This window comes from Mastomys coucha, chromosome X (genome assembly GCF_008632895.1).
Source record: "Mastomys coucha isolate ucsf_1 chromosome X, UCSF_Mcou_1, whole genome shotgun sequence".
NCBI classification, from domain to species: domain Eukaryota; kingdom Metazoa; phylum Chordata; class Mammalia; order Rodentia; family Muridae; genus Mastomys; species Mastomys coucha.
The window spans coordinates 1,477,680-1,493,640 of NC_045030.1; the positions used below are offsets into that span (position 1 = coordinate 1,477,680).

A 15,961-nucleotide genomic window follows, 5' to 3' on the forward strand; every position below is an offset into this window, starting at 1 on the left:
GAGTGGGAGGGGCCTATGAGTGGAAGGGGACTAAGAGGAGGGCGGGGCCTAGGAGGGAGGAACCTAAGAGTGGGAGGGGCCTTAGAGAAGTAGGGGCCTATGATGGGAGGGACTCAAGAGGAAGGAAGTGCCTAAGAGGGGAGGGGCCTGAGAGGGGGAGGGCCTAAGAGGAGGGAGCCACCTAAGAGTAGGAGGGGCCTGGGAGTGGGAGGGGCCTATGAGTAGGAGGTACCTAAGAGGAGGGCAAGGCCCAGGTGGGAGGAACCTGAGTGGGAGGGGCCTTATAGAAGGAGGGGCCCAAGAGGAGGGAGGTACCTAAGATGGGAGGGGCCTGAGAAGGGGAGGGCCTAAAAGGAGGGAGTCATATAAGAGTGGGAGGGGCCTGGGAGTGGGAGGGGCCTACGAGGAGGGCAGGGTCTAGAAGGGAGGAACCTAAGAATGGGAGGGGCCTAAGGGAAAGAGGGCCTAAGATGGGTGGGGCTTAGGAGGGAGGAGCTTAAGGGGGAGGGGCCTGGAAGGGGAGGGGCCTTAGAAGAAGGATGGCCCAAGAAAGGAAGGTTCTAAGGGGGAGGAGCGTAGGAGGAGGGGTGACCGAGGGGCCTAAAAGGGAGGAGCCTAAGAAGGGAGAAGCCTAAGAGGAGAGAGGGGTAGGAGCCTATGAGGAGGTAAGAGTGGTGGTGGCTATCAGCTTCTATTTCCTAACACTAAAGCCATAACTACCAGTAAGTTGCTCTCGGTCCACTCAGGAGGGCAAATTACTTAAACTATTTCATACTGCTTCCCAAATTTCAAGTTAATTGGATAGTATGCCACTTTTTCATCCTGACCAAGTACCAAAATTATTTATATTTAAATGTGATCATCATCCTAAGCAATATTATTCATAATACCACATACTTCATATTTAGTACAATGTACCTATTAAACTTAGAAATGTTTACCTGTGTATTACTAAAACATTTGAAATTTAAACTATCATTTACTTTTTCCAAGAATCCCATGAGGTAAGTGTTCTTATCATCTCCAAGAAAGAAATTAATGATTTTTCCTCTAGAGTGTATCAAAATTTACCCTCTTATTTTATGTAGATATGCTTTGTGGATGTGTCCACCTTGAATGTGGAAGATAAAGATTCCCAGGTAGGTATTTTCTGATCAGAGGAAGAGGGTAAGGAAAAAGAAGGGTTTTCTGTGAAATATGAGGAAAGGGAAGGGGTGAGGCAGAGAGAAGAAAGGGAAAGGGGATTTGGGTGAAAGGCTCAATGTCAATGGTTAGGCTAAAGAAAAGCATGGATATATATAATCTGTCCAAAATGGTGGTACATAATAGAATATGGCTCTTGAGATGGATAGACTTGAGCGACATCAGAGGATGGATTAGCAATTTGTGGAAACAATCTTGTCTAATTCTTCAAATTTTGTAGCACTGAAAACCTACCTCTTCTGAAAAAACAAAGCATGGTGGGGGACATGACCTTCATACTGTGAAGCTATAGCTTAAGGTGTAGGGCAGCTTGGAGAACTAGCAAAAAATCAACTTTTCACTAAAAATCTCACCCTTTAACTCCACAGGATGCTGCTGGTTCCAGGTCAGAAGGCGAATTAAATCTGGAGAATCTGGAAGAAAAAGAGATTATCGTGATCAAGGACACTGAAAAACAAGACCAGTCTAAGGTGACCTAGCCTCTGAGGTTCTATCATTCCTAATTTCTAGGGCCAATATTAAATCTGAAGACTCTGGTTCAAAGATGGTAAGGAAATGGTTGTCCAATAGGTCCACCAACCTAGAACACATGACATTCTAGAAAACACAGCATTAAGTCCAGGGCCATGGTAAGTTCCACATGCAATATTTTAAAATGGTGTTCATTGATCACAAAGGTTCAAAATATTACTATGTGACTTGTAGGTATTTACTCCAAACAGAACTTTGCTATCCTTGTTCTAAGAAAGGTGTACATTTAGTATTGACCTTTGCAATGTTCCTTGCTGACTTGTACTATGCTCCTATGCCTCATATTGCCAACTATTTAATAAGGAAGAAAGATATGGAACAGAGAGAAAACACATACCAACCAAGAATTTGAGTACCTAAGAGATTACATATGTAAGGTGTTGAAAAGGTTCAAACCAGAAACTATTTGTTTTTGTGTATTTTAAATTATATCTGTTAGGGTCATTGTTTAGAGAGAGAGAGAGAGAGTACCGAAACACACCCACATTCCTATAAGCCTGGGCTAACTGGTAGTGGAAAGGATATTTGGCTTCAATGCAAAGAAGTCAAATGATTTCTGTTCCCTTTCTCTAAGCTCATATGTTATAAGCAAAACATCATTTATGATCTCAGACACATTTGGAATGAGGCTAGTATCCCTGAAAGAAGAAAAACAAGTCATAAAAACACTCTTCAAAGTTTCGGGAATAATTTGGGGGTAGCCAGTTCCATCCTGTAGGCTTAAGAAAGGTACAACCTGGGGCTGGAGAGATGCCTCAGAAGTTAATAGCACTGACAGCTCCTCTAGAGAAGCAAGGGTTGATTCCCAGTACCCACATGGTGCTGCAACTCCAGTTCCAGGAGGCCCAACACACCATAAATGTTTATGGCCTCCATAAAACCAGATATGTAAGTGATGCTACATTTCACATTTATAAACACATATATGCATTGATAAATATACTGTCCTTTACATATAGAGTTAACATATACATGTACATATACATGTAGTTAGATATACTGACGTGCCTATGTGTGGCAAACATAAACACCCATATTTACAATAATACACACAATGCATAAACACATACCAATATACATTAACACATATAAACCTTGACCAGAACAGTGATCCTAACAAATTCAGACATTGACATACACATTTATGAAGGCATATGGAAAGACCTATGTGACAATACACAATCATGACTGACATGCATACACACATACATACAAACTTACATAAAGTAACACACTTGCATGATACTTTGATACATACATTTACACAAATTGCAGTTATATACATACTATGTTATTCATGTACAATTCTTAAAACACCCAGAGTATGTGCAACATTTATATACACAAATACCTACAGATCTTATAAATGTAGAATAAACCACATATGATTATTATTTTACATAGTAACATATTGAAACTGACAGTGGGTTCTTTACATATTCAGACATACTGACATATACAAGTGTATTTTTCCATTCACTAGTATGTACAAAATGCATGCTTGTGTTGGCTTACATGCACAATAGGGACTGATATTAATACATTACTATATATGGTTATACATAGCCACACAAATATATATACATACATATGCATATAATAGCAACTTCTAACACCAACAATACAGATTGACACACTTTCATATCTACTGAAATACCCAAACACATGAATTGCCATATTGACATGTTTACACACACAATATACACTGGCACATTGTTGACACAACGAGACATACACACATACTCAAATAAAATTGATACTTGTGGCAGCACAAGTAAAAGTGGCAGCACTTGTAAATAGTTACATCTTCAAGCAGATATACTCTCTATACTCCAAGCTTTTGTTGTTATGGTGCTTGAATGTTTATTACTGGACATCTTTAGGTGTTAATAAAATGTCAAATCTCTGTGTTATTTACAAACTTTGTCTTCTAACAACCAGAAAACAAAAGAGCAGAAGTAGCCTACCAAAACTCTTCAAACTCTTATGGCGAGGTGTTCTTCTTTTTCTAGACGGAGGGATCTGTGTGCCTTTTCAAACAAGCTCCCTCTGATCCTATAAGTGTCCTCAATTGGCTCCTCAATGATCTCCAGAAGTATGCCTTGGGTTTCCAACATGCATTAAGTCCCTCAGCCTCTAGCTGTAAACACAAAGTAGGAGACCTAGAGGGTGATTATAACAAAATACCCTCTGAGAACTGCTACAGTGTGTACGCTGATCAAGTAAACTTGGATTATTTGAACAAAGGATCTCAAAACCTCCATCTAGAAATGGCAGCATCCAAAAACACCAATAATAACCAAAGTCCCTCAAATCCTGCAACCAAATCTCCTAGCAATCAGAGGTCAGTTGCCAGTCCTGAGGGAGAATGTTCTATGGACGACCTTTCCTACTATGTCAACCGATTGTCATCTCTGGTAATCCAAATGGCCCGTAAGGAAATCAAGGACAAATTGGAAGGTGGAAACAAATGCCTCCATCATTCCATATATACATCAGGAGAAAAGGGGAAAACCAGCCCCCGGAGCGCTGTCAGCAAAATTGCTTCTGAGATGGCCCATGAAGCTGTTGAACTGTCCTCAGCAGAAATGCGCGGCAATGGAGAGGATGGCAGGGATGGCCGGAAAACCTTTATGTATAGTGAAATGTGTAACAAGAATAAATGTGGAGAGAAGCAGCAGATGTGCCCAAAAGACAGCAAAGAATTTGCAGATTCCATCAGCAAGGGGCTTATGGTTTATGCAAATCAAGTGGCATCTGACATGATGGTCTCTGTTATGAAAACTTTGAAAGTACACAGCTGTGGGAAGCCAATTCCGGCTTGTGTGGTCCTGAAGAGGGTACTATTGAAGCACACCAAGGAAATTGTGTCTGATCTGATTGATTCATGCATGAAGAACTTGCATAACATAACAGGAGTCCTGATGACAGACTCAGACTTCGTTTCTGCTGTCAAGAGGAATCTTTTCAATCATGGTAAACAAAATGCAGCGGACATCATGGAGGCCATGCTAAAGCGTCTGGTCAGTGCTCTTCTTGGTGAGAAGAAGGAGACTAAGTCTCAAAGTCTGGCGTATGCGACCTTAAAAGCTGGAACTCATGATCCGAAATGCAAGAATCAGAGCCTTGAGTTCTCAGCTATGAAAGCTGAGATGAAAGGAAAAGATAAATGCAAAGCCAAAGCAGATCCATGCTGCAAATCGTTGACAAGTGCTGAGAGAGTCAGCGAGCATATCCTCAAAGAGAGCCTTACTATGTGGAACAACCAGAAGCAAGGAAACCAAGGCAGGACACCTAACAAAGTATGCCCCACTAAAGATGAGAAGAGAGAAAAGATCAGTCCTTCCACAGATTCACTGGCCAAAGATCTAATTGTCTCTGCCCTTATGCTCATTCAATACCATCTGACCCAACAAGCCAAGGGCAAAGATCCATGTGAAGAGGAGTGCCCTGGTTCCTCCATGGGGTATATGTCCCAAAGTGCACAATACGAAAAATGTGGAGGTGGTCAAAGTTCTAAATCACTTTCAATGAAGCATTTTGAAACTCGTGGAGCTCCTGGACCATCTACATGTGCGAAAGAAAATCAACTGGAGTCACAGAAAATGGATATGTCAAACATGGTTCTGTCCCTGATTCAGAAACTTCTGAGTGAGAGCCCTTTCAGTTGTGATGAACTATCTGAAAGTGAGAATAAGCGTTGTTCTGATCCTAGATCAAACAAAGCAGCTCCCATGGCCAAGAGACCTGAAGATCAATGCCAAGACAATTCAGAATTGGACTTCATCAGTGGGATGAAGCAAATGAACCGCCAGTTTATAGACCAACTGGTAGAATCCGTGATGAAACTGTGCCTGATCATGGCTAAGTACAGCAACAATGGAGCAGCCCTGGCTGAGCTGGAAGAACAAGCAGCCCTGGCAAACGGTGGCCCCAGATGTGGCCGCGAAGCTGTGATGTCACAAAATTATCCTGAAACTCCAGGCCCTGAAGTTATTGTCAACAATCAGTGCTCTACAAGTAACTTGCAGAAGCAGCTGCAGGCTGTCCTGCAATGGATTGCAGCCTCTCAGTTTAATGTGCCCATGCTCTACTTCATGGGAGATGATGATGGACAACTAGAGAAGGTAAGAAACGCATTAAGGTCCAAGAAATCAAAGATAGAATGGGTAGATGTGAGCAGACTAGCATTCATATATAGAACTTCATTCTCTGTCTCTGCACGCGCATGCACACACACATACACACACACACACACACACACACACACACACACACACACAGAGTTCCCACATTAGATTTCAGAAAAATCACATAGTGAAATCATACTCGGTATAGGAGTTGAAATAAAACCATGCAACTCTCCTTACTCCCATCTTCTAGGTCTTAGGGGAAAAGGCTAGGCAGTTCTGGATCTGTGACAGGACTTTAACCTTCGGGAACAGGCACAGGGAGATGTTAGTTCACTTTGCCCACTGGGCCCTCCTAATGAAAAGGATCAGATTACTCAAGATAACTCTGCTCTCTTCACAGCTCCCTGAAGTTTCAGCTAAAGCAGCAGAGAAAGGTTACAGTGTAGGAGATCTTCTTCAGGAGGTCATGAAGTTTGCCAAAGAACGACAACTGGATGAAGCCGTGGGCAACATGGCTAGAAAGCAGCTGCTAGACTGGCTTCTCGCTAACCTGTAAGCTGAGAATTCCTTTGACTCCCCTCCATCCATCCTCCCCCCAGCAGCAATTCCACCCCAGCTGGAGCCACCCTCACCATCAGGCTGGTGAACTGCACAATTGCGATCACATTTACCAATACATCTGAGCAGTTGCACTGTGAAAATACTGGGTGCCCTCCTGGGCAACATGAATAAAAAAATTCAAAAACTTGTTGTCATTTTCTTAATATTGAAAGCGGGGAGGGGCAAATGGGTTCCTTTTCCACAGCTGGTGATAGTGGTGAATTTGTGTTCACATCTCACACTGGGCTATTTTCTGAGCACTCAAGACACAAGGTCTCTAGCCTGTTTCACCAAAACCTGAATCCCGAGTCTGTTTAGAATTCTGCCACCGAGGGCCTTGTTTCTGTTGGAATGGCAAACTGAACTAATATCCTTTCTAATCCTAGGCAGGCATACACCTTTCTTAGTATTTGGTAAAAATGTACAGGTAGACTTGTCTAACACACACACACACACACACACACACACAAACATGGACCCATACAAAGGCATACACACAGACACACAAAGACACACACAACAAAGACACACAGACACACACAAAGACAGACAGACAGACAGACAGACCGACAGACACACGCACACACTGAGTTCATTATACATGGCTGACATGAGCTGCTTCTCCACTAAGCTTTCGGGGAATTTCAATTGATGAGAATTCCCATCTTTCACTAATGTGAAAGAAAAACATCCCAAGAACATGAAGTGAAAAGATGGTAAATTGATCATCTATCCCAATATTACAAGGCTTAGGTAGGTACTGAGGTCTCACGTTTTTCCTATATTTCCCAGTGATCAATCATGATTATGGGAATTAATTCATTGCAGACCAGATCAATCAGTAGTCTCAACTTTGTGGGCTCTGTCAACTCATTATATACTTATGCTTTGTCACTCAAGGTGGAGCCTTCATCTGTAAAATGTAGCTGAAAACCACACTCACACACTTTTGAGGCTAAACTGTAAGAGGAGGGATGGGGGTGATAGTGGTTTGCACCTGGTAAATTTTGTTACAAATGTAGAGATGTGAAAAATTCCACACTTCTCAAAGCCTGTCCTAACAAAGCTGGGAGTGTTCTCTTAATTTCAGAGCTGAACATAAGAACCATCAGCATAAAACAACTCGGGTAAGAGGCAGGTAAGATGCAAGGGTAATAGGTCAAGATTGCCAACCCTTCACAGTACCTGGTGTCTGGGAAGAAGGAAAGACAGACTTCCTCAGAGTAGGACCTTTCAAATCTCAAAGCCTGCCAGGATGAATCAAATGTTTGCCAGTCTTACCCAACCCCGTGTAAAGCCCTGGAGTTGAGTCAGCACAGATCTCTTTTTGTCCTTGAAGAAAATCCTTGATAACCAACTCCTGAGGCCAAGGCTGTATTTATAATGCCTGAGTCTTTCCCAAGCACAGCCGGGTCCCATGAGAGCTTACTTTCCTGATTAACTTGGCTCTTACCATGCTCCTGATTTGTATTATAAGGCAGCCTTGGGGATTCCTTGAAATGTGGAACTAGAGCAAAGGAAGTTACATGTTCTGTTAAATGAGGTGGCCTGAGGCAAGATGCTCTCTAAGGGACCTTCAGTTATGACATTTGAGGGTTATGAGAACATGTCTTTTCTCCAGACTTTCTCCAGGAACTGTGTGTGGATATAGGCAAATTTGGGGTGAGGAAATTTGATCTTTTCCAGAACTAACTGACAGATCCCAGCAGGGAAAGGAATGCTTTGGGCTACAAGAGCCCTGACAGGGGTCTGGAGAAGCTCAATAGTCCTCAGGGTTTATTCCTGGAGAGTGAGGCCCTGGCCTTTGACCTCTGTCAATGAGAAGTGATCCCAGGCATCCCAATAGCAATGTGGCTATGCTCAATGGCAGCAGCTGGAAAAGCTCAGGGCTCATGCTCAACTGAGAGGCCCGTGTTAGTAGGAAAGGAAGCAAGGCAGGGAAACACAATCCTCTCCTGGCAAGTACAATCTTCTTGATAGCTCATAAGAGTTTCAGCCTCTCTAAAATAAGGCCTCCATTTCAAAAGAGTCATGAGTGGAACTTCTCTAGGTTATCACAGGACCACAGCTGCACTGTGCTGAGGCAAAGAGCTGCTTGCTTGTGTCAAAAACTGAGGTGTCAAGAGAAATTCCACACATGTATACAACATATCTTAGTGATATTCATCTCCATCCCTCCATGGCAGCCCCTCCAGGCACTCCCTAAAAATCTCCTTTCCAACTTAGTCTCCCCCCAACCTTTTTAATAACTCACTGAATCTGAATTCATACTGCCCACACGTACATGTGGGGCATAAAGAACTTAATAATGGTCATTCCCCCAAAGAAAAGTGACTCTCCCTTCATCAGCTATCAGCTGCCAATAGCTCCGTGGGAGTGGGATATGCAGGTCTTTTGCAGGTAACCATGGCTGCTTAGAGTTCACGTGTGCAACAGCCATGTTACACTCTGAGAGCAGTATCCCTGTTCTCAGTAGCGCTCCTCCCTACCCTCCAGCAATTACATGCTATCTCCTCTTTCATTCTTCCATGCTACTCCCTGAATGTTAGGTGGGAGGGTTGATATAGGTATTCCACTATAACTGAGCACTCAGAGTGACTGATTCTCAGTACTTTGAACTGTTATGAATCTCTATATTAACCTACTGCAATCAGTTTCTCTGACTAAAGTTGACAGCAACACAAATCTCCAAATATAAACAGATATTTTAAAAAGCAGTTAACAACATGAACATTTAGAAAAAACCACAACGCCAATAGCTTCTTTCCTAGGGCGTCTATGTCTTCCTTAGTCATGGAATTTTTACCATGTTTATAGGAGCAGACTTCAAATCCAACCAGGATAGTGGTTAATACATCCATGAACAATCTTGCCACTATCACAACAGTGGGCATATCTTGCCTTAAAGGCCAGTACTATAGTATGCAAAATCCAGCATTGGGTGATACCATTGATGTCTTTCTGCCCCAGTAGCCTACATAGCACTTTCCAGTACCAAGAAAGTTACCCAGCAGAGCTTCCTGAGCATTTCAAGGTAGTGATCTTCAGTTGCAGGACAAAAAGAAGTAAAACTTCATGACATTTAAGAATAATGCCAAACCCCACACAGTGAACCAAATACCAAAACCTTATAATACAAAAGATCAGCCACATCATAATAAAGAGGGAACACTGGTAAAAAAAAAATGTATCTGTGAGAATAATACTTCATAGAGTTGAGCAAGACAGTATTTAGAAAATGTGCTGCGCTAAAAGCCTGGGGCAAGGCAGAAAACTCTTGAAACTTACTTCACTTAAGCCTTAAAAAGCCAAGCAGTGAGTGGTGGGGCAGTGCTCGCTTTCTGGCGTACAGTGACAGGAGTACATCTTTCCTAATAAAAGTTCTTAGATAATTTCTTGCTAAAATTAGCAATCTGGGCCAATGAGATAGCTCAGCAGGTAAAATTGTTGGTTACCAAGCCTGATGACCTGAGTTCAATCCCCAAAACCCACATGGTAAAAAGTGAGAACTGAGCTCCTACAAGTTGTCAACAACACGCACACGTGCATGCACTATAAAAAAGGAAATCCATTGCTCTTGTTGCAATTCTCTCTTAAACTTCCAGTAACGACAGAAGAAAAAAGTAATAAAAGAAACCTGCTGAGTCAAACTGCTACTTAGCAAGTGATATTTTGGTATATCCATGAAATCAAAACCCCAAAGAGGTTTGCAAATGAACATGATAGAAGGCATTGGTAAACTGTAAGACTCTATCACCAACTGAAACGATCCCAGCCACTTTCTCCACAGTTACTGAAACTTGTAAAAAAGACCTAGCAGTAACTCCACAGTACACTGAAGTGTCAGAACACCAAATCTAAAATAATCTAGTTCCCTCCTAGAGAAAATACCAAAGTCTATTTACAATAGTAAAAAGACTTTTGGCTTTTAAAGAGGTGTCCTGGGCACCAGGTGTTTTAATTTTTTCAGAAACCATTTTGAGAAGTTTCATATTAACTGCACTTTTATGGATGAAGAATCAGAGGTGTGGATTCAATTGCCTTTCTCAAGGTCTGCCAGTAAGGGCAAGTTGAGAGATCCAGATTTAACTCAGATCAAATTCTATGTTCTTAACATACACTGAGTTCCTATTAGATCTATGCTTATTAAAGAACAAAAATCTGTAAAGCAGTGGTTATCAGCTGTCCTAATGCTGCGACCCTTTAATATAGTTCTTCATGTTGCTGTGCCCCCAAACATAAAGTTATTTCTGTTGCTATTATATTACATAACTATAATTTTGCTGCTGTTATGAATCATAATGTAAATATTTTTGAAGACAGAGGTTTGTCAAAGGGGGTCATGAATCAAGTTGAGAACCACTGCTATAAAACATGAAAGAGAAAAATCAAAAGTAAAGTAAAACCTAATGAGTAAAAATAAACTATGCTCCTGATTGGTTAAAAAGCACTCTCTAAAGGCCCTTGGCCCTGTGAAGGTTCTATGCCCCAGTGCAGGGGAATGCCAGGGCCAGGAAGTGGGAGAGGGTGGGGTGGTGAGCAGGGGTAGGGGAGGGAACAGGGGATTGTTTTAGTTTGGGGGTTTTTTATTTTATTTTTTTCTTATTTTATTTTATTTTTATTTTTTATTTTGGAGGGGAACCTGGGAAAGGAGATATTGTAAATAAAGAAAACATCTAATAATTAATTAATTAATTTAATAAAAAAGCACTCTCTAATACAACAAGGTATATCTTATACATTGTCAATTCAGCACACTCTAATGTACAAACATAATACTCTCTAACTCAAACATATAGACTTTATGTGATATTAATTCAAATTTATAGGATAATCTTTATATATCCAAGGTGTTTATTAATAGTAACTTTACACTGGAGAAACTCTTTAGTCCCTTGTTTATTTGTATTTCCTGTATGATATGGGGATATGGCTATTTTATCTGTATTTCCTTCTAGCCTAAAAACCATATACCTAGTCTAAGTATGAAATACCATCAGACTGACACAAAGTGAGTTCATTTATGTATCACATCTGACCATAACAGACTTCAAAAAGCACAAGGGAATATTTTAGGGTGCTAGAAATATTCTAGTTATCTTTATAGGGGAAACACCTAACAGATATAAGTAGGTAGATAGATGATAGATATAGATAGATCGATCGATCGATAGATTAGATAGATAGATAGAAAGAAATACACCTCTCAGGACTCATCAAACTTGTACCCTTAAATTTACTGAATTTTAGTCACCTAACAGGTCTCAAAAAGGTTGACTTAATGTGTGTTTAGGGTTAGGAGTGTAGTGTAGTGACAAGCATATGCTTAGGATTCATGAGGTTTAGGTTCAATCCCAGCACATATACAAACATATTTAAATTTAATAAACACCGATAGGAGAAACAATTGCCTTCCCTGCTTCCAGCCATTTTTCCTCCAACTTTTTCGAAAATTCTTCACTTCCACATCTCTCTGACTGCACTCTGAGCCATCTTTAATGTGTAGACCTCTGCTTTGTTCTTTTGTTTTGTCTGTCATGGACCAGAGTAGGACCTTGAGTGCTCTTTATAGAAACTTCCCTCCTATATCTTAGCACTATCCCTAAGATGAGGAGGTCCCCAGATCAACTTCTCCTCACAAAAATTGTCACCTCAGGCTCCTTTCACTACCATCATCTTGCCTACAGCACCCTGCTTTTGTTTTCACTCACACAATATATTCCTCTTATCACTATTTAGCTGCTTATTGACTGCCTCTTCACACTAGTATGCTGACTTCAGGAGCAAAAGGACCTGTATGTCTTGCCCACTACTGTACTCTGAGCACCCAAGTACAGTGCTTAGCATATAGTAGCACTTCAATACATGTTTATTAAATAGCAAATTTCAATATTCCTTAATAGGGACAAATAGTACTGGGTTGTGAATCAGAAAAGTTGCCGTTAACCTTAGTTACCTCACTTATATAGCCCTGTGCTTTTCTCTACTTCAAAAGGGGAGATGCTGATCAATACATTTTCATGCACACCTCTCTGGAAATGCTATGAAGATCAACAAAGGCAATCAGACTGAAACACTTGAAAAGAGTGCCTAAATGGCCCATTAAAGCTTCAATACAAAATGATAGTAGTAATAATATTTATAGATTTTACTATGGGCCAGACATTCTTCAAAGTGTTACTAGAATGATATCATCTAACCTCTCCAGCAACCCTATGAAGTAGGTACTATCATTATCTCATCTTAGAGATGGAGTGACTAAGTTTCAGAGAGCCTAAGTAACCTCCAAAATGAGATGAGTAGTTTGGCTGAAGGAATCCAGCCTAACGCATAGGCATGAACTTTCAAAAGGCTTTTGCAGGCATGTGGCATGGTTCAGTAGAAAGCCAAAAGCTACCACAAAGTGCTGGGACACAGCATAAGTGATATCTGCCCTCCTCCCCAAGTACAAGGGTTAAAAATGCAGCCCAGAAAACGATTTGCTCCCAAGGGTCTTGACTGCTCGTTGTGTGGTAAAGAACAACTAGACATAGGTTAACCCAGGAACACACTAATGGGAGGCAAGGACAGTGCACCAGAGGGTCAGAATGGTGAAGGTGGAGCTTAAGGTAGAGATGGAGGTAGAGGAAAGATTATGTGGCATTTGGGGTCAGTACACAGGTACTTCAACATTTTAACAGCTAGTAGGGCGATATGTATGCATAAAAATTGAGTAGCAGCCCTAGGTTGGAAAACATTTACTTCCTCCTTTCCTCCCCAGGCCTTGGGAATTCAGAATTGCACCTGACTTGGGTCTGACTGAGGAAGAAGGCAGAGAACACACAAGTTGCCTTCTGTGTCATTGAACTCTGCCCTTGAGTAGGTTTTAGTTTCATTAAAGTCCTAGTTTTGTGTCTGTCTTCCAACTGGACTAGAAATAGATAGTAATAGATGGATATCAAAAGCTTCCCACCTACTGGGAATAATAATAATAATCAATGTTTGATGAGCCAAGCATGAGCTGCATACTGATTTGGGATAACATGCTGTGTTAGGCTCTTTTCACAAATTCTCTTATATCTTCACTCCAGCCTGTTGGAGCCATGTTTTCCAACTGAAGATGTGAAGATAAAGAAGTTTAGAAACTTACTTTCATATAGAATCAAGCTCAAGCAAAACAATTCTGAAATATGCACCTTTAACTCCCATGCTAGACTTTAATTGGTGGAGAACATATATGTGCAAAAACTCCGAGATGAATCAAGTAGGGCTTGTTTGTGAACATGGTTCTGAACATAGTGGTCAAGGGAAAGTTGGACAAAGCTAGGTCAGGTGGTAGCAGGTTGCATATTACATTCTGAAACAGTCTGACTCCTAAGATCAAGAAGGCTCCTGAAGGATTTGAACCCTGAGTTTTCAGATGAGGTGTGCACTGTGGGATACTGACTTCCTTTCTGTGAAAAGGAAGCATTGGAGTAAGTGACTTAATTCTTAACTTTCAAAATTTGTCTATTTCTTCTTCTTTTTCCCATAAAAAGAGGTGAATACAGGCGCCCGAGGAAGTCAGAGGCATCAGAGCCACCCAGAGCTGCAGTTACAGGTGGTTGTGAACCATCCAGTATGGGTGCTGGGTACTGAACTTAGGTCCTCTACAAGAGTTATTATGCACCCTGAACCATGAAACATCTCTCCACCCCCTTATTTATCTTTCTGAAAAGTCAATGCCATTCTTAATGAACTTTACTGAGGGTAGAAAGGGTTTCTCAGCATCTGAAGCAATACTGCTTATGAGAAAGGGAGAGAAGGGGAAGGAAATGTGCCCCTCATGTCTTCCCAGAAACTTCCAGATGTGACCAACACATTGGTCAGGGGAAAGTTATAGAGGGCTCCTCTTTTCTTTCCATGATGCTGCAGTTTGCCTCACAAACCATGTTTACTATTGTTACTCCCACTATATCCTAAGGACAGTAGTGTCCAGATTCCATACTCTTCCCAACTCCAGGTGAGAAGTGTATGTATCTTCTTTGACCTTAGGGTTGTTTTACACAGCACTTCCTTGAAAATATAAATCCTGCCCTTGAAGTCAGCAAGAGTAAAACAAAAGACAAAAGCAAACACCTTGACCTACCACTCTTCCTCTCAGAGACGTTGCTTTTGGAAAAGGAAATTCTCTTGCCAGAAATTGCAGGGGTCTTTGTCATGCAACCCTGTGGCATAGAGCATCTGGCAGAGGGAAGATGTCTAAACCAGCAGTTCTCAACCTGTGAGTCATGACCTTACTGGGGATAGCATATCAGATATGCCGCATATCAGATATATACATTACAATTCATAATCGTGTCAAAATTACAGTTATGAAGTAGCAATGAAACTAATTTCATGTTTGGGGGTCACTGCAACATGAGGAACTGTATTAAAGGGTCACATCCTTAGGAAGATTGAGAACCACTGCTCTAGAGATACATGGTTTACATCTGAACTAACAAAGCAACTTGGTTCTAGTCCTCCCTGAGCATCCTCCAATCAGGCAGCCCTGGAAAGATTTAGTGTGTCATCTCTCCATTCACCTCTAAGTATGCTCTCGAGAATTCATTCCTACTTCTCTGGCTTTTTCTTTCTCCTCATTCTCTTTTATACAATTAGATCTCTATCCATCTGGCCAACCCCATAATCTGGACTCATCAATGCTCTTCTTGATGCTGCTACTCCCTAGCTAGCAGACCCAATTAGGAAATTACCAAAGAGAACCAGCAACAGAGTTTGGGTCCTAAAGCATAGCAAGAATCAGAGGAGATAGGAGAGAATATAAGACAAACTTCTCCCAGTTGTTTCTTCTCTGTGATCTTGGAACGTGCTCTCAGCCTGCCCCACTCCAAGAAAACTCTCTATTTAGGCTGCAGTGTGTATATGTGTATTTTTAAAACTCTCTTGTAGGTAATGTTCAGTTGCCCCTTTTTATTTTGAATAGATTGAACCCTACAGAATATTTAAGATTAGTATAATGAGTAACCATACCCTACCCTTCATCTAGCTCCAACTACTAATATTTTGCATCTTGCTTTATTTAGCACAAAATAACATGTCATGTATCAATAAAAATGATTACATAAAAATAATTTTGCTGACCTATGTAAAGATTTGAGCAGACATCATGATGATCACCAATGTGATATGTATTTTCAAGGAATAAGGACATTCAATTTATATGCAATCTTCTTAAATATCTCAAGACTAGCTTTCAAAGCTGCTAACCTCAGTGCCATCCAAAATCCATGTATTGCATTTATCATGTTCCTTTAGTCTTCTTTCATCTAGAATATTCCCTAGCCTTCCCCCTGCTTTTTTGCTCTTTTGTGATCTGGCACTTTTAAAAAGTTTTGTAGACTGAGAAATTATAATCTATAACCATGATTAATTTTTTAAAAACTGCGTTTGGCCGGGCAGTAGTGGCACATGTCTTTAATCCCAGCACTTGGGAGGCAGAGGCAGACAAATTTCTGAATTCAAGGCCACCA

The 15,961-nt window shown here is 41.1% G+C and overlaps 1 protein-coding gene across 2 annotated transcripts in view; it reads left to right on the top strand.

Moving 5' to 3' along the window:
* The window catches only part of Akap4 (A-kinase anchoring protein 4), a 16,292-nt gene extending 9,675 nt beyond the window's left edge, over nucleotides 1-6,617 (top strand). For both annotated transcript variants that reach the window (XM_031385989.1, XM_031386076.1), the window contains exons 3-6: nucleotides 1,089-1,139; nucleotides 1,572-1,673; nucleotides 3,747-5,861; nucleotides 6,268-6,617. In XM_031385989.1, coding sequence (XP_031241849.1) covers nucleotides 1,089-1,139; nucleotides 1,572-1,673; nucleotides 3,747-5,861; nucleotides 6,268-6,423 — 2,424 coding nt within the window. In that variant the 3' untranslated portion in view covers nucleotides 6,424-6,617. The remainder of the gene's footprint in view (nucleotides 1-1,088; nucleotides 1,140-1,571; nucleotides 1,674-3,746; nucleotides 5,862-6,267) is intronic.
* Nucleotides 6,618-15,961: the final 9,344 nt, after the last annotated feature.